General features: G+C 38.6%; 1 protein-coding gene across 2 annotated transcripts; it reads left to right on the top strand.

The window, feature by feature from the left end:
• Window positions 1-1,082: 1,082 nt before the first annotated feature.
• SAR1B (secretion associated Ras related GTPase 1B) lies at window positions 1,083-23,961 on the top strand. Of its 2 annotated transcripts, XM_084637417.1 has the most exons (8): window positions 1,083-1,199; window positions 4,736-4,784; window positions 10,362-10,437; window positions 15,260-15,379; window positions 16,647-16,712; window positions 17,510-17,613; window positions 17,838-17,969; window positions 19,796-23,961. In XM_084637417.1, the coding sequence occupies exons 3-8, from the start codon at window positions 10,380-10,382 to the stop codon at window positions 19,910-19,912; spliced, it is 597 nt and encodes a 198-aa protein (XP_084493543.1). In that variant the 5' UTR covers window positions 1,083-1,199; window positions 4,736-4,784; window positions 10,362-10,379; the 3' UTR covers window positions 19,913-23,961. The 2 variants fall into 2 exon arrangements, with proteins under 2 accessions (XP_084493543.1, XP_084493544.1); XM_084637418.1 differs by lacking the exon at window positions 4,736-4,784 and having other exon boundaries at window positions 1,096-1,199.
• The last annotated feature ends 1,129 nt before the right edge of the window (window positions 23,962-25,090 follow it).

Below are 25,090 nucleotides of genomic sequence, written 5' to 3' on the forward strand. Positions count from 1 at the left end.
CATAACCTATATCTCAAGACTCCAAACCTTGTGTTTTAAACACAAGAGCCTCTTTTGTGCTATAAATGCTACATTTCTTGTGAAATTTGTATTTATTGCCTTTACATCAAGAAAGCAGCCCACTGCCATTATTTCTTTGTATTGTAAGCAAAGAATTTAAAAATAAAAAAATGCAATTCTAAGCACCTCTTCAACAAGGAACCATGGCAAAGAAAACAGAGGGTGGATTTAAGGCCTGGCTGCAGCTCTTGCACTGGGGATCCAACTGGTGAGGAGGAAGAAAGGCAGGAGGCTGAATTTGGGACACTACCCCCTGTGCTAAAGGCGGGAGAGTGAGTTAGGAAACCCCCCTGTTCTGGGCAGGGAGTGATTCTGAAGCTAGCACCCAGACTTGGTTTGATGATTTGGGGGGCAGCCCCAGGTACGGTTGCCAACAGTCCCTTATTTTTTCATCTCTGTACAGGTTTGGGAGTTGCTGAGTCTTGCAAAAAGCAGCAAGAGATACCCCTGGTGAATGTAGGTGAGTCTTGCTTATTACTAAATAAATAATAATATGGGGAAGAGAGGTGGGGCGGAGAGGCTAAGAAAACAGTCCCTTATTTTTGAAAGACAGTGTTGGCAACCCTAATTCCAGGGCTGGTGGCTGGGGGTGTGGGATGCCCTCCTGCGCTCTGAGAGGTGGGTGGGTTGCCTCTGTACTGGACTGGGGTGATCTGAGGGGCAAACCCAGAAAAGGGGGGATGAGGGTGACGTGTGGGGGTGCGGCCCCCGTATTAGGGGGTTTGTTTTGGGGGGGCCGCCTGTTGGAACCCGGGGGGCTGGCTGGGAAGCAGCCCCTGCACTGAATCCAAGTTGGGGGCAGCCCGGAGAAGCGGCGGGGTGGGGTAGGATAAGTTCCCTGTAGTGGAAGGAGGCAGCCCGCTTGAGGGCAGGAGCGCTTAGCCCTGGGGATGGGGAGTGAGGGGGCAGGCAGCGCGCAGTACGCGCGGCTCCCAGGAAAGGGGAGCGAGTGAGCCGCAGTCCTGGGGCGGCCCCCGAGCTCAGGGAGCCGGCGCCGGGCGGAGCGCGCTGAGTGTGACACGGCCGGCTGGGCCCGGAAGGAGCGGGGCGGGGCGGGGGCCGAGGCCGCTGAGGGTCCGTGTCGGTGCCGGGCGGAGCGGGCAGTGGGGCGGCCTGGAGCTCAGGTTCTTTACCAGCGGGTGAGTGGGCGGCGGGGGCGCCGCGGCCCTTCACCTCCGCGCCCTTCCCCACTGTTGTCTCCTGCTGTCTGATCCCTCTGTGTCGTCGTCCCCCCCACCTTCCCCTTTGGACCCGCTGCCCCCCCACCTGGACCCGCTGCCCCCCACCACCTTCCCCTTTGTAGCTGCTGCCCCTACCTTCCCCTCGATCCACTGCCCCTACGTGTGCACTCTGCTCCCTCCCCTCTGTAATCACTCCCCCCGCGAATAGCTTGCCTGCTGTAACTGCTTCCCTAATCTGGACCCTCTGCCCCCCTTCTCTGTTTCCCTATCCTCCTCTTTATACCCACTGTCCTCCATACCTTCCCCTCTGCCCCCCACCTTCCTCTCTGTACCCACTATCCCCTCTGTACCCTAACCACTGCCTCCCTCTATCTTCCTTTCTATATTCAGTGCCCCAATCTGTACCTTCCTCGCTGTCTTCCTCCTTCCTCTCTGCCTGCTCATACTTTCTTCTTTTTACCCTCTTCCCCCTTCACTCCTTTGTGCCCTCAATGTTTTCCTTTCTGCCCCCACTTCTGTCTCTTCTCTTCCCCCCACTTAGTTCCTCCACTTGCCCCCACAACATCTTCTATTCTGCTCCTACTTGTCTACCCAAGATTTCACCCTCTCACCATATTTTTCTCTTTCCCACCTGTCCGCAGAGCTTTTCTCTCCATGTAAACTACTGTCTGCTCCTCTCCTTAGATCTTGTATTTTTCTTTCCTTCATTGATCCCCTTTAATAATAATGCTCTCTCTTTCTCGAGAACTATTTAGGTCTAGTTCTCACAGCCTAACTAGTTCATTCACTCAACATCCGTGTTAAGTAGGTAAATAATTATTGTTGTCCTCAATTTAAAGACAAGAAAACTGAGACCCTAAGGCTATGTCTACATTATGCACCTTACAGTGGCACAGCTGTACTCCTGCAGCTGTGCCGCTGTAAGGTCTACCCTGTAGCTGTTCTGTGCTGACTGGAGAGAGCTATCCCGCTGTGATAATTAAACCACCCCTAGCGGGTGGCGATAACTATGATTGTGGGAGAGTGTCTCCCACCGACAGCTCGGTCCACACTGGTGCTTCTGTCGGTGAAACTTATGTTGGTCAGGGAGGTTTATTTTTCACACCCTTGACCTACAAAAGATTTTCTGACAAAAGTGCTAATGTAGACACAGCTCAAGTGACTTGCCCTAGGTCACAGCGTGAGTTACTGCTGGAGCTGTGGATAGACGTCCTGACTCCTAGGCCCGTGCTTCAGCCACTAGACTGTGCTGCCCTCATTCTGTTTGTGTGTGTGCACATGCACCATTAAAGTAATAGTTTGTTCATAAAATGTTATTTTCTAACACCTCTCTCATGCTGGGTAGATAACTCATTGAATTAAATGATTAAATGCAACTGTTGTCTCTTCTGTCACGGAAGCTCACATCAGATGATGGGATGGGGAACATATAGTGATGGGCTGTTGGAGATTAGAGCCAGCGGAAAACAGACAGATCATTAGAAGGAAGGTGCTGTATCCCTTGTATGTTCAGGGCTTTTGAAAAGGGGGGAAACGCACTGGCCACCCAGTGCAAAGATTAGGACAGTCTGTAATAGGAGGATTTTGCTTAATATAAATTCAGTGTAGTTTCCAGAGAATTAACAATGCACTTATGAAATATATTTGTTATAATGGTAACACCTGTATGCTCTGTGCAGGATCATAGCTGCAATATGGTAAGTGCTATCCAATTACAGTCTTTGATTCTGCAAGTGTTTCTGTGCAGGTGAACTCACCTTCAAGTCATGACTGGGTCTTCCTCTATTGACCCATGAGTTGGATAATCCCACCCACACACAGTCTGTCATAGAAGAGCCATCCGTGGTCCTTCCCCCCAAAAAACTTAAAGTATATTTTTAAAGAACTGAGTAACAAGAATTCTTTTTTTTTGAGGTTTATCATGTTATTTTTTGTTAGCTAGTGTGGTTTTAAACTCATAGGTGCCATCCACATTAGGGAAATGACCAATTCCTGATAATGGTTTTCAGCAATTGATATCCTCTTCCCTCCTCAGTCTTCCTTCAGTTGGTGTTGAAAACACTTTTAACTGCTTGCATAGATAGGACAAAAATGCTTTCAACCAGTGCTGAAAGGTGAGAGAGGTGGTCTCAGCCATGCTTTTTGTAGTGGTGTTGAGAACTATTTCCTGATTGGAGAGAAAATATGTCTCAACTGAATATCTGCAGTAGTTTGGGCTACATTTAAATATCGGCCATTAGCATTTTGTCAATATTTAATTTACACAGCTGTTACTGAAAAACTGTTAAAATGGTACTGTTGGCATAAGTGTTTTGGACAAGTTCACTGGAACTATAGTGATCTAGTAGGAGTCCCTATTAATTGGAGTTCATGAATTGGAGTTCAGGCATGGTTTTCAATAAGCCCTGTTAAAAACACTGCACATCAGGCATGGAAGATTCCTATTAGGATTTCATAAACTAGGAAGTGAGAACTCAAGTTTTGTGTCACCTGGCATGGCTCATACTAGAGAGCTTTTTTTTGTTTGTTTGTTTTGGGGTTTTTTTGAAGGACTCTATTGGGAAAGTATTAGTAATTTAAATAAAGTATCACAATTTATAGAGTTGTTTTTTTAAATTGCAACTAGAGATGACAGCTCTTACAAATGAAAAATACTGATATTTTATCAGATACACTATATAAGAAAGGATATTTTATTGCAAATCAGTGTTTTCATTCATAAAAACCTATCAAGATTGTTGCTTATTTTATTATGTTAACAATGTTCATTCAATCTGTTCAAAGGAGTTTCTTGGTACTGTGAAATTCTGACAAAATATTGGCTACCTATTAAGGACTAGGAAACATATATACAAATAAAAAGAGTCAGGAGCAGTTGGAAGGACAGGCCCAGTGCAAAGGATTGTGTAATCACACACAACTGCTGTTTGGCTTGGCCGGCTGTTTACTGAAAGAAAATACCTTCAGTTTCTTAAGTCTTTTTTAAATAGCAGATATGCGGCAATTTATGTTTTCCTACCCTTGCTTTTGTATTGTCAGACTAATAATAAAAAATGCATCTCTCTTACTGGAAACACTAAGAGATAACAGCTATGAGTAGTAGAAGGTGATGTGAATATGACTCTTTCAGCAATCTGATGGTCCAGCTGAAATGTATTTAATACATTTTAGTGGACTCTTACATCTCCACATTATTTAAGTTATTTTGTCTGAGAAGTGTGTGACCACCTCCCTTTTGTAAACAGAATTGGAATTCATTACCACATCATCCAAAACAGCTAAGTGACTCTGAAAACTGTGAGTCAGAATCCCTGTAGTGATGATTCATTACTCTCTCTCTCTTCACATACCTGTCTTTGATGGAATTTACTTTATTTTCCTTAATTATTGGAAAAGCATTCCAAAGAAAGGGCTTTCTAAGGGATAGAGATACTCCTTGTGCTTATCTTGATTGCATTCATCTGTAAGAGTACTATTTGGCAATTCCTTTTCAGTGCTGGATTGCATTTCTCTTTGATGTTGATGGTCTTCAATACAGCATCAGTAAGTATTCATTTCCAGTTTACAAACTTTTTGAATTTATCTGCTACGGTGAATCTTGTTGTAGCGTGGCATGTTGTATTGATTTGTTCGGAACATTCAATTAGTAAAAATAATAAAAATATATTATCACAGCTAAGAGAAAAAAGGTTCGTATCTATTCAAATTCCTAGGTAAACTTTTTTTCATGTAAGAAAAGGAGTTATTGCAATAGGCCGTGCAGTCTATTTTTACTTTCAAAATATGACCTGAAAACAGGTTTTGTTACTTGGATCATTTCAGTTATAGTGTATTTATTGTCCTTGAGGATATAATAGAACTGCTATATCACCATTTTCACAGTCTTATTTTTTTGATTTATTGTTTCAAACAAAGCTAAAGATTATGCTATGCCTAGAATGCAAGATTATAGAAAGAGCTGTTGATTGTATGCCTATATAATGCCTCTTTAAACAAAAGCTAAACATTGTGATTGTTTTGTATCTGACATTTACATGGCAAGGATGTGTAAACTTGTTAAAACTTCCTAAATAAATAGTGTAAAAAAAAATACTTAGCACATCCTGCAGCATTATCTTCCGTTGTTTACTGAAGCACATAGTTACAGAGCTATATTGATAATAAATCATTTTTGAGGTTTCACAAATATTTACAAGAAAGTCATTCAAATGCATAAAAATCTGTTACTTATTTCATTTTTGAAGTAGCTCCCTTTCCCCCTGCCTCAGAGGTATTCCTGAGGTGACTTATTGGACCAAAATATGGATTCCAGTTGTTTTTTAAATGATCTGTACTACAGCAGATGTATATCATAACTTCAAATAAGGAGTTTTGTTAAGGATATTGATTTTTCCCCCCCATTGGTAAGACTTTATGAAATTAGATCAAATCTGCAATGACATTTGCGTACAGCCTTAAAGTAGACTTTAAACACTTGTTTGCCAAGTTGTTTCTAGAAGACTATGTTCCTGGAATTATTGAAGTTCAGAGTACACTGGTTAAAGTGCAGTCATGTTGGATAGAGACCTGATTTGCTAAGCTTTTGTTAGCAGTCTCTCCAGGCCCTGGAGAATGCACTTTTCAGTTTATGTAAAGGGCATTTTACTTGAATAAAACCAGTCATTTTTTACTAGTTATGCTTTTTGTGTTGTAAAGTAATAGTATGTTAAATTTAAAAAAAGAACACAATCCACTATCCTAACAAAACGTATTTAAAATTGCAAATTAACAACATATTAAAAAGAACAACCACTATATTAACTATCTTGGAAAGCGTAACAGAATTTATTTTTATCTGTAACAAATGTATAGTGGTAGAGGGAAAGAAAATGTTCTCTTTTCTGATCTATCTCCTGAAAGGTAAGGAATGATAGAGTTACAATGATTCTGTTTGATAACTCTTTCTTATTAGGAATCTTCCATCTTAAGAGGTTGTTCAAGCTTTACCCAAACTTATAGCATCCAATTCTACTTCACCTTAAGTAGAAGATCGCCTCCAGTAAGAAATGTTTTTTGTTGATCAGTTGAATGACTGCCTAAGGCTCCAGATAACTTACAAAATCAAGCTCAGGGTGAAATAATGATGTAATGTTAGTCACAGTTGAGACATACGTGGAACTGATAACCATATGTTAGGAATTCTGATGTGATTCAATAAAATTATTTCTGTTTTCTTGTTAAGGAGGGCATGGGTCAATAAATTAAATTGATTTTTATTGAAACAGCCAGTATCAAAAAATCATGTCACAAACCAACGGAAATCTGTTTGCTGTCAAAACCAGCCAAACAGCGCATCCCCAAAAAACAATAGCCCATGCTTTCAAATTGCCTTGAAAAGAATTAAAGCTATATCATTTAAAAGAACTCTAAAACAGACAGGCTTTGCCTTCCTTGTGGTTTGTAGGCAAATGGCTGCCATGCTTGTGGATGTTCATATTTTCTGGTGCTTTTGGTGGAGTCATGCCAGTTTAAATGGATGTCTACAGCAAGACCTTTGCTTGTTTCATTTGTTTTGTAGTGGCCAGACTTCAGCATGTTAGTTGCAACATAATTGTTTCATAGCAAATGTAAAGATAAGTCGTTTAATTCGTAGATTTGAAGCTCAGAGTAAAATTATGCAGTTTCTTTTCTAAGTGGTAACAGTACATTTAACACTCCCATCCAAATATTATAATGTTCCCTTCTAAAATAACTGTCAAGCTATTTTTCCTTTAATAGAATTATTTAACTTTCAGTGTTGTCAGGTGTTATTACTGTCAATTTTTGTTGGTGTATTTTTGAGTTATTTGGACATGTCCTATTTTAAAACCACAAATCTTTTGACTAATCTAAGATTCTTTCATTGCACTAGAGAAGCTAATTTTGTATTTTACTTTGATAGTGATTTAACCATTAATGCTCTAATTTCAGCTGTATACACTGAATAACCCTCTCTCATTTTAATAGCATATTTAAATCTTGCATGTTACAGTTTTTAATAGTGCATAAAGAAAATCTTTGGAGTTTTTTATTGTTGTCCACAAGTATTGTAAACATAAAAGGATCATTTCAGTTTAACGTAACTAGGCTTTAAGAAGTTATTTTCACTTCAGTAATTTGAGCAGTTCTGTTGCATCACACCCTTTGCACTGATTTGTACGTTACTTGAGTAGATCATTTTTCTAAGCCACATAGAGGCTTTTCCTGATTGGTATTTTGTTCGAGCAATAAACAAATCTGCTGACGTGTATGCTCTGCGTTTGCATGTTCCTGACCTTTGCTTTTGAGACATGTAAGTGACAGTTGTATTCATAGTGTTGTGTGACTTAGTGTTCATGTGGTGATACTTTTTATTCCTTAGTCATTCTTCATTGATCAACTCTGTTTCCAGTAACTCATGATGTGAATGAGGAATCCTAGGTTTCTTCATGGCTAACCCTAATCTTTCCCATTTTTGGGGGGATGGGACAGCAAGTGTGCACGGGATGGATCATAACTTTACTTCAAGACTCAAACTAAAATATTCTTTTCCTTTTTTTCCTCATGCTCTGTTCCTGGGATAGGTCTGGTCCTTTATGGCAACACTTTCTCACCTAGGGCTAGTAATTTATTGTTTCAAGCTACTAAGTTATTACTTTTTTCTCACCATTGTAACAAAGGTGGGTTTGTAGGTTTTGGCCTGTGTCGAGCTGTGCTTCATCCAGTTTGTACTATATTACTGATGCAAAGCTGCTCTAAAGCCAGCTCACCCAGCCACTAGAAGATCACCAGTGTTGGAAGATCCTCAGGTGGCATTGGAAACTGCAGCTAGTATGAGGGGCGGGGTGGGATGAGGCTTTGCCAAAGGAAAGAGGACATGGCCAGGGTGCCTTGGCAATTGATACTTGGCACTAAGTACCTTATGCTTGCAAAACGTTGTCCAAACAATAACTCAGAACACCCCCAGGGGTAGGTAAGTATACTTATCTCCATTTTAAAGATTGGGAAATTGAGATAAAGAGGTTAAGCAAGTTGCCCATGGCAGAGCAGTGAGTCAATGGCAGTGATATTTGTACATCACAAATACCGCTTCAGAAGTGATGTACATTTCAGCTCTGTGCAAAATGAATGCTGACTTGCTCAGATGAGCATTCAGCATCCATCACTAGTGGGTACATGGAGAGGCTATTGTTGTATGGGGGTTGTCCATGAATGGATGTCTGTGCCTTCTTGCTGTCACTTAATTCTTATTTACCAGAAGAAGAGGGTCTAAACCAAGACCATTCTAGTTGTATTTTATTGGCCAAGAAAAACACATTTGTATGCTTCCAGGATCTGATGTTTGAGTGTTTCTCCCTGAGAAGGCAAGTGAAACTTTAAAACTTGATGATTGACTTACACAGCAGAGAGCCCCGTATAATTAGCTATTCTATAGGAAAAAATATATTTTCTTCCTTTTGGACATGGAGCTAGACAAAAAACTACCAGCAAATAGAAAATTCACCCGGAAATGCATGGTTAGGAGAACAAACTATTCACGGTCTCCCACCTCTCAAGAAAGTGCCCTAGTTACTTGGCTTTGGGATATTGTAGTGTATGTCTCTTTCAGTCTCTCCTGTTGAAGTTATTTCACTTTGTATAAATAATTAAATAGTCACTGGAGTAGGGACTTTAACTTGATGATTAGGGTACTCACCTAGGATGAAGGAGATCGAAGTTCAAGAGTAATTCTCTCTTTCTAGCCCAATGATTTTTATCATCATTCATAATGACTATTCACTAGTCTGCCTTTATGAAGTCCCATTATGAATGACAACAAATCGTATAGAACATGGGAATGACTATAGCCTGGTGGTTCAGGTACCATCACCATACTGGAAAGGCAATTCACTCAACTCTGGTGATTAGGACAAAACGGACAATGCACTGACCCATCGAGAGTATTTATCCCTTTAAATTTATATGCTAAAATTCCATATGAAATATTCAGTTAAATAACTCTCAGTGGTTCTACACAGACCCATTTTAAAATAAATTAATTTGTACCACCATTGCTAAGACTTCCATTTTTTCCCATCAAAATACAGAGGAAGAATGGTGAGTGTTAGCAGTATGGCGATCTGGGTTCTTTTCCCCATCTCTGCAACAAACTTGCTGTGTGACCTTGGACAAGTCACTTAATGCCTGTCCATGCTTTAGTTTCCCCACCTGTAAAATATATGGATGTTGTGAGTCTAAATTCATTGTTTGTAAAGTGCTTTGAAATTTTCCAATGGAAGCAAAAGGTGCTATCGAAGTGCAGATTATATTTTGAAATTTAAGGCTAAATTATTCTTTGTCTGATTTATTTTAAAAAAGGATTTTATTACATTTTTACAAATTATGGAAAGCTCGCTCCTAGAAGAGCTTCTTGAGTGCTGCATGGCACCCCTTCCTCATCTCAGTGTCTTAGTATGCTGTCTGTGCAATAGTCTTAACTCCTGTTGGTTGTGAGAATAATAGAATGGGACCAAGACTTGAACTGGATCTAGCATGTGGCAGTATACTGTATGGGGCACCAAGCCAGTCCTGGAGTTATTTTAATGCAAGTTTATAAATCTTGTTAAATAAGGTGTTTAACAGTAATGCTGAAAGACCCTTAATTTATAACTCATTTAAAAAGATATCCTCATTTCAAAATAAATATTTAAAACTAATGTCTCAGATTTCTGGGTTTAAAGTTCCACTCCTATAAATAAATTCTCTGTGAATACAAACCGTAATCTATACTCATTAGACTCTGATAGCATTCTCTTATAAGGCTGCTTCACCTGAGTACACTGCTTCCAACAGTACATCATATTCTGGCAGTCCTTGCTGTAACAACCATTCTTTAACACATTCAAAATGTTTAGCTCTTCAGCTAAGTGTCAGGGGTAAACTATATTAAGCAAAGCTCAAATCAAACTAAGTGCCAGATGATTGATAACTGAATACCATAAAATGAATCTATCTACTGATCCATGCGAATTGCTCTTCGTTCTTTCATCCAGTACTTTGGATTCCGCATAATTCAAACAGATGTTTTACAGTGTGTTTTATATTTCGATAGTGCTTAAATACATTTCTCTTTATTTCTTTCAGACCCCTTAAGATTCGGATATGTCCTTCATATTTGATTGGATTTACAGTGGTTTCAGTAGTGTACTGCAGTTTTTAGGTAAGTTTTTATGTTGCTCTATTACAGTGTTTTTGATTTACCTTTACACCCTTAAAACATAGTACTAGTTAAACAGCAGCATTTATTTTGGTGTAAATGAAATTACATTCAAATTAAAGATGGAAAATATTAAGCAGAGTTATTCACTTAACAGCACTGAGTCCTTACTGTACCCTTCATCCATCCCTCTGTTTATCTCATTCACGTCCTTTAAGTCTAGAGAAAATGTTTTGTTTTTTTTTTTTGTTAGAGTGGGGCCTGTGTAGGCCTAGAGGGGAGTGGTTGTGTTGCCTGTGGCTGGTGGAGTGAGGGAGCTGATCCCTGGCAGGCATAGACCCAGCTTCCTCACACTAAGTGCAGGTGGTAGTGAGGTGCCTCACAACCCTGTGTACCTCGGGAAGCATCACTGTAATATGAACACAATGGGCTTGACTTTCCACGTGCACTAGATTTATACTGGTGTAGCTCCATTCACTTCTGTGGAGTTACTCCTTATTCTCACGAGTGCAAGAGGGGAGAACTGGGCCCAGTGATTTGACTTTATACCTAATTATCATTTTATCATTTGTATTATGGTATCACCTGGAGGCCTCTTTCAGGATCCGGGCTCAATTGTGGCCTTGTACAATGATAGAGGGCCAGATTCTGACACCCTTACTCATGTTGAACAGTACTTAACTCCATGAGCAGTATCTGTGAAGTCAGTGGCCATACTAAGTTAGGTGTTACTATAATCAGATGAAGGTCATCGGAAGGGCCCGTAGTATGAAAACAGCACCTAACCAAAAGTGTTTCAAGCCAGGTTAATACAAGATGCAATATGTGAGCTTATCCTCATATCCCTTTCCTTGTCCTGTCTGTTGAGAGCTAACAGTAAGGGGACACAGGGTTACACAGTCCAGTAATGTGTATGATTTACAGGTTTTATGTATTTTATGAAATAAATAATAGAAGATATTAATGAATCACGCCAAGTCACCCGCCTAGTCATTATCAGTTAGATGTTTAAACTTCCTCACTGTATGTTTGACCCTTGGCCAGCTATCTGAGTGTTAGCCAGTGAAATTTTAACTAAGTGGAATAACCTCTTATCTCTCCCACTTTATTTAATCTATCAGTGATTGCTACACATTTGAAAACTTCCCTGCTTCCACCCCACCCCCACATTCCTCCAAGGATATTTCTAGTGAGAAAGATAGTAAAGACCAAAGTGCCAGGGAAAATGTTTCTTGACGTGTCCTTATATGTACCCTAAGAGCAACTTGCTTCCGCTTTTCCTACTCTTGCTCAAAGATTTTTTTTTCTTTCTTTAATTAAAAAATGGGACTATATTGTCATGATTAAACAGAGTTATCTAATAAATTAGGAGCCCTTGGTTTTACTGTTACTAATCTATTATTAGCCTGAAGTGGATTATAACATTTTATACATCATAAAAGAAAAATGCCCATGAAGAGATTTCTGGGCAGGATTTTTTTTCTGTATATTGTGATTTTTGCTGTGCTTTATAGTTGCAGGACCAGTTGAGCACTTCGCGTTGTTATGGAAACCCCAACAAAAATTGTATTAAAGTACTGAGCAGTAGTGGCAACATTTTGTCCATAATGTACCTATACTTAGAAACGTATAGCGCTGCAGTACAAATAGGTACCGTATATACTCATTTATAAGCCGAATTTTTTTTAGTAAAAAAGGGAAGCACCAGAGAAAGGGGTCGGCTTATGAACGGGTACAGAGCAGGAGAGGTGGGACACAGCCCCTCCCCCAACAGAGGGAGCAAGGAGAGGCAGCACAGCCAGCAGGGCCAGAGTCTCTCCGCTTCTGGCCACGTTGCTCTCCCCCCAGCTTTTCCAAAGCAGCTGCAGCTCTGGGGCTGGCAGGCTGCGGCTGTGCTGCTCAGCCCCGCGCCCCCCCCCCCCCCGGAGCAGGCTGTGGCCGCGCCGCCCAGCCTGCCGGAGCAACTCCAGCCGGGCCAGGGACATCTTCCCCTGGCCCTCCCCAGATAAACTGGGAAGGGATGGGATGGGGAGAGTGTGGGGGTCCCGGGCTAGGGGTGGGGTCATGTGGAGGGTGGTCACAGGGGTTACTCCCCTGACCCTCAGCTTCTCCCCCCAAAATTATTTCCCCACAGTTGCTGTCCCGGCCTGTCAGGGTAAGCAGCTGGTGCACTGGGACACTTTGTTTACTTAGGTTTACCTCCGTGCCTGCGGACACTCGAGGTAAACAAATCATCTTGAACCGCCAGTGGCTTATCCTGGTGACCCGGGAGCCAAAGTTTGCTGACTCCTGAATTATAGGGTCGGCTTATGAATGGGTCATAAAAATTTTCCATTTTTACTTCTCCGTTTTGGGGGGGGTCAGCTTATAAATGAACCGGCTTATGATGGAGTATATATGGTACTTGTTTGAAATAGTTAGACAATATCTTGGCCCAGGAATGAGGTGGTGTTTGTTCTTAGAAAATTTGAAGGGAGTACATTTAGCTGTTTTTCCAGAGAAAGAGGTGCCAAAAAACTAGAGCCATCCTACAAGTTATCTTCTACATAATGAATTCACTTGTTCCCAAACTTCCTGAAGGGAGGACATATGCACCTCTTCTCTGGTGTATGTTGAGCAATGTAAGAACTTGTCAGACGACCTTTTATTTCTTTGTAGATGGTGATATCTTGTTACTTTACTCAGTAACTTAACAGATAACCAGGATAATTTGAAAGTACCAAGAGCTGAATTTGAGAAGTCAGATGTGCTGTATCAGAAGAAGAAACCAATTTTTTAAAATGGGCTTTATAAACACATTATGTTTTTAATTCGCATACTATTAATATTCATGATCTTGGCACAAGAGAACACACATTCAGGCATCAGATAACATACCTGTAGTATTAAAAGAATACCAGTTCCATTCTCCTCATCTGATTCTGTTAGAGAATTGCAGCCTTCTCTGTCAAGGTTATAAATGTTCCTTGTTGGAATGTGATTCTAGAGATTACAGTTTAAAAGCAGAGAAGGTAAGTAAGTAATATCAGGATAAAGGTTAACAGGGTAGATGTTTGTATGTATGTGGAATGCCGTAGTGTCTCAGAAGTGGTCTAATTCAGAATTCAAATGAAAGATTCATTATTAAAAAACCCTCACTAAACAAAAGCAAAGATCAGAAAAAGTCTGGTCACTAATTCAGCCTTCATCAGGTATGGTGTGAGCAGGATCTCTTCTTTATCAAAAGCCTTCATAAGTAACCTAAGACACAAGCAGTGTGCTGTCTGGCCCATTTTTAGAAATACACAAATACGTAGACTTTTTTTCTCTTTTCTCGAACACGTGAACCAAGCAATTGGAAATATAAATAATATACAACTTTTGACAGTTGCATTATAATACACCAGTTAAGCATAATTAATGCAGAGAAACTAAGCTGGTGAACTTTAATAGCACAGTATTAATTGTATAATCCAATAATTTACTACATGAACTATTTCTGTATCTTCATAAAGTTGTAAAATAAATATTTCCTTAATTGTATATCACATTGCCAAGTATGATGGCATCATGTAATGAAAGATCCTAGCATACAGTGGGCACCACACAGAAAACCCAACACTTACTTCACTACAGTAGTTTCCTTGTTTATTCCTTGTATGCAGAATAAGTAATAGAAATGCAGTGGTAAATTTAGCTATCTCAAGTAATGCTGATTTGTTTTTTGTAATGGCACCCACTTTAACACTGCATTTTTTTTGTATTTGTGTATGAATTCCAAACTTCAGGAACATGTAACAGCCTAATTTTATTTTAAAATATACGTTTATCTTGCTGAAATTAATACTTCACGCTTCCTTCTTATACCATTTTTATGATCATTAAACTTTGTTCCGCGCTAGCGGAAAACTAATGGCTGTGTGGCTGGCAGTGACAATTGACAAAATGTATTGAACACAATGGCCAGGTCACAGTTCTTCAAAGGGGGGAAGGGAACGCCCTTAAAACAGTTACAGTCAAAGCAGATTCTATGTTCTACAGATCTTCAAAGCAGGCGGTGACTTGCAACCTGACATTAGTTTTAAGATTACTGCATTCTTAGCATTGAACAGTTTGCAGAAGCAGAGAATGGCTCTGACTCAGGAATCTCTGTTGGGGGAGGTAGTGTTATAAATTAAGAGAATCGCCCTTTGATAATCTCAATTTATTATTTTAAAATGTCTTACTTTTTAACCCTTCTCTCCTCCCCTCTAGTTATTGTTTATACTGGAGACATAAACACGATGAAATTAAAAGGGAAATTTTGTTTTTACAAAGATTATTAATGAAACGTAAAACTTTTAATCTGTATTATTAAAGCATTATCACATGACAAGAAATGTTTCACCAGTGCATTATACACTGTTGATGGCACAACCTTGCAACTCTCCTGAGGCATAGATGAATGTCTTAGTCAGGCGAGGCTTGTCATGTCTTCAAGCTCTATTGATCACCAAATGTAACTGAATATGTGTAGAGTTAAAAACAACAAATGATATTTAAAACCAATTTTTCCCCTTTACTTATCTGCCAAGACAATTTCCTTTGCAACAGTTTTAGACAGAGAAGAAAGTTGAGGAAAACATCCCCTGCTTAGTCTGAGGGTGATACCTTGGGCTTTCAGCATAGGCAAGGTCCCACAGGATATGGAAGAATCCTCTGCTTAAGAATAGCTGAAAATACTATTGCTAATCTTCTGTTACATGTCATAATTTAAACTTGTATTTCTTTGGTCTTACTGTATTTTATCGTTATAATATTACGATATAAAATCAATGTATTCAGTGAACCCTTTTTTTTAAAACAGGACTATATAAGAAATCTGGTAAACTAGTATTTCTTGGATTGGACAATGCTGGGAAAACTACCCTGCTGCACATGCTCAAAGATGACAGACTGGGACAACATGTCCCTACATTACATCCCAGTAAGTCAACACCTCCAGTTCTTTAACACTACAAACAGTGCCTTAAATCTGTCTCATGTGCCACATTCTTCATAGTGTGTTCACTAATATTACAAAAACTACATTTGGTGTAATGAAATTCAATATGGGTTACTTAAAAATCTTAGACATGGAGTGAGCACATTAGCAGGGGCTGAGAGTGCGGATCATGGGAGATGGAGTACCTTGCTTTGTTCAACAGCTGCCTCTCCAGCTAGTTGCAAAAATGGCATTAACAGCCTCTGCAGGAATGCTGTTTGGTTTTCTTTGGCCAAAAGGGTGTTGACTGTGACTTACAAGGGTAGCTTTGTAAGAGGGGACTTCAACCCCAGATGCAAAATGGACTAATAGGTCAACAAGGACCCAAAGGACTCTTGGGAGGAAGAGGGAAAGGAGACAGAGTGAACAATATTTTAGATATTTTGCTTATGTGGGCTACATAGCGTTACACACTCAAGATCCCTGCAATGTGGCATTAGTGAAGTAAAAAAAACCTGATTATTGGGCCTAGCCCCATACTACTTATTCAGGAAATATTCCCACTGAAGAGAGTAAGAAATGGGAGAAGAAAATTCTTCAGGACAACATAAGACAAAAAGTGAAACTTGCTTTATAACATCACTGTAAGAATCAGTAACTAGGACTGACAGCTTCTTGTTTGTATTAATTAATGAAGACAGTATATGGAATATTGGTGCCAGAGGGCTGAGAACCTGGAGGGTTTGGTGTTCAAACTCTGCTGAGCCAACTTAGGGCCTGCTCCAAAACTCATTGAAAATGGTGGAAAGACTCCCATTAACTTCAGTGGGCTTTGGATCAGATGCTTGTCACTTGACATCAGGCAGGTTGTGATGGTGTGGAGCACACCTTGGTCATCCCAGCATAAAATTGGATAAAATTGAACTTGATGGAAACTAGATACTAAATCAAGCTATTTCAGGTATATAAAGATGGAAGCCAAATTTGTAGGGATAAATAATGTAAAGAGAATTTCTCTCTATTACTTTGCTGAACATTTTATATGTGCTTTAATACTTAGTAATGTTTGGTTCATTATACAAACATATTACACATGCCATAGGTCTCTTTCAAAATCACTTTGCTCTGGTTTGCTTATTGAATAATAATATAATAAAGCAGCTTTCATTGGTTTGAGAGACAATAAAAATCTGTCTTCAGAAGCCTACTAAGTATTCTGTATTATATGCTCTTCAGAAACAGAGAACATACAAATTTTATGTATTTTTAGCCTCGGAAGAGCTGACTATTGCTGGTATGACTTTTACCACTTTTGATCTGGGTGGACATGCTCAAGGTAAGATAGTGACTCAACTGGCTCAATTTGTTCTTGTTGTAACTATATTGACTTCAGTGCCAATAATTGTAACCTTTATTTGATTCATATCAAACAAATGACCATGCTACAAATATTATTCTTTCAGGCTTTTTTTTTTTTTTTTGCCAATATAGAAAACATTTCCTGATCTGCTGTCTCTCTCTACCATTCATTGCACCCTAATATAAAATTGGATGGGAGCAACATACAGCTGAAGTAGAGGACGAAGCCGTTGATTGATGTGACCATTAGAAAAACCAAATAAAAAAAAAATCAAAACAGAAAATCTCACCCTGATATTTACCAGTAGCCTTTATGGTTTAAACTTACATTTCCTGATGTAAGTCTATAGAAAAGGTAAACTGCAGTGTATCTATGCACATGTGGAATTGATCTATCGGAGCACTAATAAATCTTCCATCCCTTCTACTGCTAAATTGGACTGAAAGTCCAATACAGTTTATCAAAAATTTCAAATTCTTCAGATCATCATAATCCATTTGACTGCTAAATAATACACTAAGCCACAGGCTTTTAGAGCTGTACTTGTGGATATGAACAGTTTTTCTCCTGGTTCAAATAGTAAAGAGTTCCTTTTTTGCCTCATTATTTCAAGTTTGTCAAGCAGGAAAGGTTGTCCTAAAGATTGATTTTAAACTTTTAAAAATAGAACTGGCTGCCCTTTTAAAGATTCTGCTATTTAATGAAATCCTGTGCATTACTCTGAATTTTGGGACAATTTCCTGTTGCTGTTAATTTATAATGCTCTTTGTTAGCTCGCAGAGTGTGGAAAAATTATCTGCCTGCCATCAATGGCATTGTGTTTCTGGTGGACTGTGCTGATCATGAAAGATTGACTGAATCAAAAGAAGAACTTGATGTAAGTAAATAAATTGGATTTTAAAAAAAATGAACTAATGTTCTCAGTATCAGAAAATGGGCACTCTGCCACCCAACAGGGGTTCAGACGATGTCTTCTTTTTTTTTCTCTCTCCATTCTTCACCCCAAGTACAGTTGCTGTTTGCTGCTAGTTCCCTCTCCTTTCATACAAGGACACATATTCTCATTGAACTCCTCTTTTTTTTTTTTTCTCCCCTTCATAGTCGCTAATGACAGATGAAACTGTTGCAAATGTGCCTATCCTAATTCTTGGTAACAAGATTGACAGACCTGAAGCCATCAGTGAAGAGAGGTTACGAGAGATGTTTGGTTTGTATGGCCAAACAACAGGAAAGGTAATGCTTGTTTTCTTGTTAGAGAGTTTGCTTTCCCTGTACTCTAGAGTGAGCGTTCTTTTGCATCACTTCTTTCCAGCTACACACACACATTGTCTACTTTAGTATTCATAGATTTAAAAAAAGTAATATGTGCAAAATAAAGTCTCTAACTTCTGGATTAGGTATAGTTCTACTAATAATTTATTAATTGGTTTCAGGGTCATCTTTGCTCAGAGAAAGAGAATCACACTTAAACTACCCTGTTAGAGTGCTTATAGCTTCCTGTAAAATACTTTGAGTGAGCAAGTCTTTAAAGGTAGTTGTTCAGATTAGAACTCTGTTAGGAGATTTGATAAAGTTTGGTAGGCACTGATCTTTCCGATTTGTAGTGCAGGTTCATAGAGCGATACAATATGAAAATATTAGTCCAAGGTTTAGAAATGAGATGCTGAACTCCACTACACTACTGTGGAAATCTTGATTGGTAGTTTATAAAAAAGTTCTTACTAATACCTGTAGCAAATAAAGTAGGTTTTACATCTGAATCATTGTGCTATTTGAACTCTCTATTTTTAATTAAATGTAAATCTAGCACACTCAATTTATAACAGATGTTCAGTTGCAGGGGATTAAAAACAAGTTTCTCCAATATCCTTCATGCTTGTAATGTAGATTTTTTTTTCTAGACTAGCCATGTGAAATTCAATATATTTTTCTGTGAAAGAACAAGAACCACCTTTGGCTTGTAACACAGCATTTGGGTGATAATGGGCATTATTAGGTATATGGAGAAAAAAGGTGGAGCGAGTTACAATTCTACAGCTGTGTGTATCATGAGGTTATGTTTTAGTGCTAGTGTAGCCTATGCATGGGCACAGGTAGGGTTAAGTGCGAGACAGATTTCTCCACACTGAGCAGTAGTAAATATCAAGTCCCTTGTGCATTCTGTCCCTCATTCAGAGGTGCACAGGGTAAAAGAGTGTGTCTGTGATGTGGGATCCTTATTGTAGAATCATGGAAATGTAGAGCTGGAAGGGACCTTGAGAGATCATCAAGTCCAGTCCCCGCCGCTTAGGCAGGACAAAGTAACCCTAGACCGTCCCTGACAGGTGTTTGTCCAACCTTTCTTAAAAACCTCCAACCATGTGGATTCCACCTTCCCTTGGAAGCCTATTCCAGAGCTTAATTACTCTTATTGTTAGAAAGTTTTCCCTAATATCTAACCTAAATCTCCTTTGCTGCGGATAAAGCCCATTATTTCTTGTTCTACTGTCAGTGGACATGGAGAACAATGGTGGTTGGATTCTCCCGTTTTCTCTGCCCTCCTTATCACTTTTTTATCTTGCTCTTATTTTCATAATACTCATACCTATGTTGTGCAGGTTCAAACACAAAATGCAGTACAGGCAAAAGTGTCTTCAAATTAGTAGTAACGGGTTTTGTTATTGCTATTCCTTGGCCTTGGACAACAGTCAGCATGACCTGAGGTCAGTCTTACCATGAGTGGCAAATGCCCTTCTTATCTAATTGCAAAATGAATAATGCCAGGGCATAGAGAAACTCCTAGTGGGAGTTTTCAAAAATCGTCTTGGTTTAAAAACCTCCTTTTTGACCATGCTTGCTCTTGCATTCTTGTTGCATGTACTTCATCCCCTCTGAATATAACAGATAGAAATGATAGAATGCACAGTATATTTCAGAAAGGGACTTTATTCTTGGTAACTTCAGGTTAATTTTTCAAATTTCTAGTATTTAAAACAAATTAGTTAATAACATTTTTTGTAGAAAGAACCCATTTGTTCATACTATTGCAATTTGAAACACTTTTGATCTCTTACTTCCAGGGCAATGTATCTCTGAAAGAATTGAATGCCAGACCACTGGAAGTCTTTATGTGCAGCGTGCTAAAGAGACAAGGCTATGGAGAAGGATTCCGCTGGATGGCACAATACATTGATTGACACCAAAATCACATCAGTACATTCTGTCCTATGTCTGAATATGAAGTCTGCTCATTATTTGATCACTCAGTGTACATAACTTAAACTCAGTAGACTGTTCGGTTACAAAAGCAAATGTTTTTTAGATTATTAAATCAACTATACTAAACTGCAAGTCTGAGGATTGAAAACTGATTTTAAGCAAGTTTGTAAGACTGAATATCACAACATGTTAGCTTTCAAATCCCATAACACAGCATTCTTTTGAAATTTATAACTTGACAATAGTCTCCTGCACCATTTTTTGACAGTGACTTTCCAGTACAGTACGTTTGAACGCACTTTTTAACAGCTAAAAACTTGAGCCATGTGAACGACATTTAATGCTCATCATGTTAAATTTTTTATGTACTTTTTTGAAACTGGTTTTATAAATTTAGAATATATAACCACCTCTCAAGGAACAATAAATAATTAGCTTATTGATAATTGCATGAAGCCTTACAGCTTTCAATAATACACTTTCTTATGCAACGTCATGCAATAAAACTAAATCCAGTTTTTGGCATCTTAGAGGGGAAATGTTTCATTTTAATGTGTCTTAGCTAGTGAGGATGTCTGAAGATCTGAATATGTGGGATATTTTCCTGAACCATAGGAGGCACAAAGTAGTTTCAGTGAACTTTAGAGAATTATAAGGTTTTCAAACTACCTGACTGCATTTCTGTTAGGATTTTGCATTAATAGTGGCATAATCTAATCAGATGCCCCATAACCACTAATCTGTAATTTAAAAAAAATTCACATTAAATTAATCAATTAATGCCTACACAATTCTTGCACTAAAAGCAAAAGTTAGCCCATTTTATTGGTCTCATGAATTAAAATGAACTTGTAAGCTGGCACAGGAAGTTCACGTTTCCTTGAAGAACTGGAAAAAAAAAATTGCATGAAATAATATACTCCTAGTTAAATAGACTTTAGCTGTGCCAGAAGAGTTGATTCTGAATAACTGTTAATTCCCAGAAAGGCGTTTGCCCATGTTACCTTTGGAAACTCATGCCATCCCTCGCCCAACTGGATGTGAGGTTAGCCTCTATTTCTTCTTTTCAAGGATTTTTTTGGACAGTTTTGCTATGTTGGAAAAGTGTACGTTATGCCTTGGAATCTGAGGTGGCTTATTACTGGGATAAAGTTTTAGTATCACAAAGATTTGTGTGCTGACATTTGACTGTTCCTTTTCCCCTTCCTCTGCATGCATTACTTCTTTGGGAAGGAATGAAGATTATCTTCTAAGATGGAAAGTGTTGGAGCACATGTTAACTTGTTGTTGTTAGTTGGTGCTTACTTTTGAATCGTGGTTTGTGTTTGTGTGGTGTAGGATGTCACATTCTGTAGCCTTTATCTGAGCCTAGTTACAGCAGGTGTGCTGTTATTTTACATATATCTGAAAAAAGGGATGGAATAGATTTCAAACCTGGAGTCCTCTTTTTGTGATGTTGTTCAGTGGAGGTTTTGCCTAAGAGACTAAGGACAGATATACAGTTCTTAGTATTTAAGGCTGATTTCCAGGAAAGGTTGGGGCTGCTACCCTCATGACTATATAAGCTCTCTCTTTGGGAATATATGTGGATCTTGGTGTCCAATATTCCTGGTATATTGATAATGTATGTCTGGAATTCATTGTTTTCTTCTTGTTGTCCCATTGGGTTTGACTTCCAGATGCAGGGTATACAAGATCACAGTGGATAGATGGGAGCTACCCTTTCCTCTGATCTGAACTTGAATGATAGAATATTGATAAACATATCTCCACAATCCTGAATTGTGCATCTGAATAAGAGGAATGATTGAGAACCTTGAAGTTAATGTTTATAACTCTCGTTTGCTGTTCTGCAGATTCTGTCTTCATATTAAGCCTTTTTCTAAGTCAAAGTCATTTGTGGGTGGTGAGGTCTAAGCAGTAAGTGAAGGTAACAGATAGCTTAAATATCAGATATAATGCAACCTAAAAGTGACTCAAATGTTGGTGACCCCCCAAAATTTATCTATCTATTATAGAATACTGTGTCTGGGTTGCATAAACCAAACGTTTTAGGTAAGAAATGGCCTCTTATCAGAGTTAGGGCATCATGCAGGACCTACCACAGATATATTTTGAAGACATGCTTTTCTTCAGATATTTCTGATGGTCATTATGATGCTGAGAATAACTAAATCAACTGATAGTGTAAATATTAAAAATAATTCTTGCAGCCAGGTGGCACAATGCTCATATGGGAGACTTGGGATTCTTGTTGCATGTGCTTATGGAAATGAAAGTGGGAATGGAGATGACCTGTTTCCCCCCTCCTCAGAATAGGCCATGCTTGCAGTTCACTTCTGCTGGCTAATCCATTAGGGTGGGCATTGAAACAGATGTTGTGTGCTCTTCAGCTGGTATTCCAAGCAGCTTGTGACAGTGGCAACAAGGAAAGTGGTGGTAGTGTTGAGAATAAAAACGGAGGTGATAATCTTTAAAAATGTGTGTTAAGAGTAATTTTTAGTGTTTTGGAAATATGCAGATTTCATGCTTGATACTATAAGATGCTGGTTTAAACTGTGGTCGTAACAAGGGCGTGCAATAAATTGTACCTATACATCTTGGTACTTACATGGCCCCCATCATGGTAGTATCTGAGCATCTCTCAAGTATTTAAATAAAGAAATAACAATTTCTCTCTCACTTCCTTTCCAGCCTGTAGGAGAAATACCTTGATTAATTAATTTATAGGGTTTATTTGTTATTGATTGTGTATGTGAATGGGTGTATTGTGTGTCTGTGTGAGGAAATTACTGAGGGAAAGTGAAGTTACTGAAATGAGTTTGGCATTTCTGGAGGAGACTAGTTTCTAAAGTGGTTCGTCTGTGGTCATTTGTATTTTTGTGGGAGTGGGTTTCATTGTCTAGGTCCAGCTCCTGTGAAAGTTTTTTTGCTTTCCTGAGTATCCAGCTACGCAGCTTCCAGTTTAAACTTTACAGTAACTTAAAAAATATATGCTGAAAAAACAAAGCTTGTCATTAGTAAAGGTGTATTTGTGAAATGTCTCCAACCTATTTTTATACCACAACAGTTTCTTAGAGTTTGTGGGCACAGACTCCATATATTTCAGTAACTGCTGCTGAGATTGTGACCTGTGCATTACAATCATTTAATATTTCCACTTGTGAATTGTTTAACATTTATTTTGCCTGGATTACGCTTTCATTCTTGGATACACTGTATAACCTCAAGATTTGAGGTATAATTTTATCTCTATCCTGGCCTGTTAAATTATTTTTTAGCACAAATAAATAATAGAATCATAAAAGTTAGAGATGGCAAAAGTCTATTAAGTCATATGGTTCATTCTCCTTCCACTGCAGGATTGTTCCCTAAAGTATATTGTCTAGTGCTATACTCAGTGTTCAGGTATTGTCCGTGATGTGCCAAAGATGATATATGGCATCCATTGGAATATAATACCTGCATGTTTGTGAGTTTTAATATTATATATTTGCCATATTGTATTTTAATAATCAGAGATTAACATAAGGTATTTTACATTTACTTATTTATGTCTTGAGCCAGCTCAGCAAAACGTAAGGTGCTGTGTATCTTCAACCCAAGTGAATTTGCAGATCTGCGTGTAGTGGGAAATACTCCAGCCTCTTCTCTTGTTACTGTACATTCACAAAGGATTTGGTTGGTACTCTCTAAAGTCCAATATTTCCGCACAGTCCCACTTCCTTAGATTTAGTGTAAATATAAGTCCCCAATTATGGACTTATAGAGCTGCATAAAAATGGGAAGTCCACTGGCTCACTGTGGAAAGACTTAACTTCTAACTTATTTGCACTTAGATAAACCACTTTTTGCACTAGTATCTCAGTGTGGAATTAACTTTTTCTGTTATGGAATGTGAGTGCTGTAAATGTTTAAAAATATAATTTATATAATGAACTTTCAGTTTATGTATTTCTGCAGAAGGATAGTTATAGATTAAAATGTTCTTAAACGGTCAATGTGCTGTTTTTTTAATCACGGTTATGTTATCCCATCATGTGCTTTAAATTTAAATGTCAGGATAGCAAAATAAAATTCTGACCTGGACTTTGAAGAAATGTAGTTTTAAAATGTCACATTTCTTGTTGAATGATTACGTAACCAAAGAATGAAAAAATAACGTGCTAGCTTTATAAACAGTCTAGTAATGAGTTTGGGTCTCTTCATTAAGTATAGAAGATGCTGATTAAACTAAAAATAAGCTACCCTGTGTAATTTAAGGTTCCTATTGATAGATGAGAGAAAATCCCAGACTTAGAGAACTTTCAAGTACTTAGACATTGTCTCTATCCCTACTCTTCTATTGTCGAAGTTTCAAAATGTTCACATTAATCTTAGGCATTGCCAAAGTGGGGAAATGTTAATTGGATGTTTGCATCATACAAGCAGACACTTATCAGTACTTTTTTTCATACAATTTTGCTGATTCACTGCAGCTGAGTTTTGTCACACTGATACTGTGTCTGTATTGAGTCAGGACTGCCAGCAATTCAGAATTCTGTGTGTTTTAAATGCAGACAAACTTATAGACTGAGATCATTGAACTCATTTCACTTATGGACATAAATTCTCTCCAGGTAAAAGTAGCTTAACCCACTGTGCCACTTGCAAACCTTGACTGTGTTCTCAGATTAAAATTACCAATTTAATTCTTAACTCTCAATCTTTTCACCAGATCTAGGAGTTCCACTGGTTGTCAATGGATGAACCGAAATAGCCAACATGAAGAATTTATACATAGGCTTATTTAAGACACCACTTATTATGGTTGGTGTCCTCTTATATTAAGTGAGTCATTTATCACAACAATACTTTGCGCCCCTTAATGCTTTTCATTCCAGGATCTCAAAGCACTTTGCAGTTTAATAAATTAAGCGCTCAACATCCCTGTGAGTCAGAGAGGTATTATTGTCCCCATTTTACACATGCAGAAACTGAGGCCCAGAGAGATTGTTTTGCTCAAAGTTACTCAACAAATCAGTGACAGAGTAGAACCCAGAACTCCTTAAACTCTGACTCTTGCATCTTTTCTGTGCACTAACCATTAGTCCCATTTTGTCATTTCCCCATTTATCAGAGTTTTGGGAAGAACTTTGCAGCATGTACAAGCTGCA

This window comes from Lepidochelys olivacea (genome assembly GCF_965140295.1).
Source record: "Lepidochelys olivacea isolate rLepOli2 genome assembly, chromosome: 8".
Taxonomy (NCBI): Eukaryota; Metazoa; Chordata; order Testudines; family Cheloniidae; genus Lepidochelys; species Lepidochelys olivacea.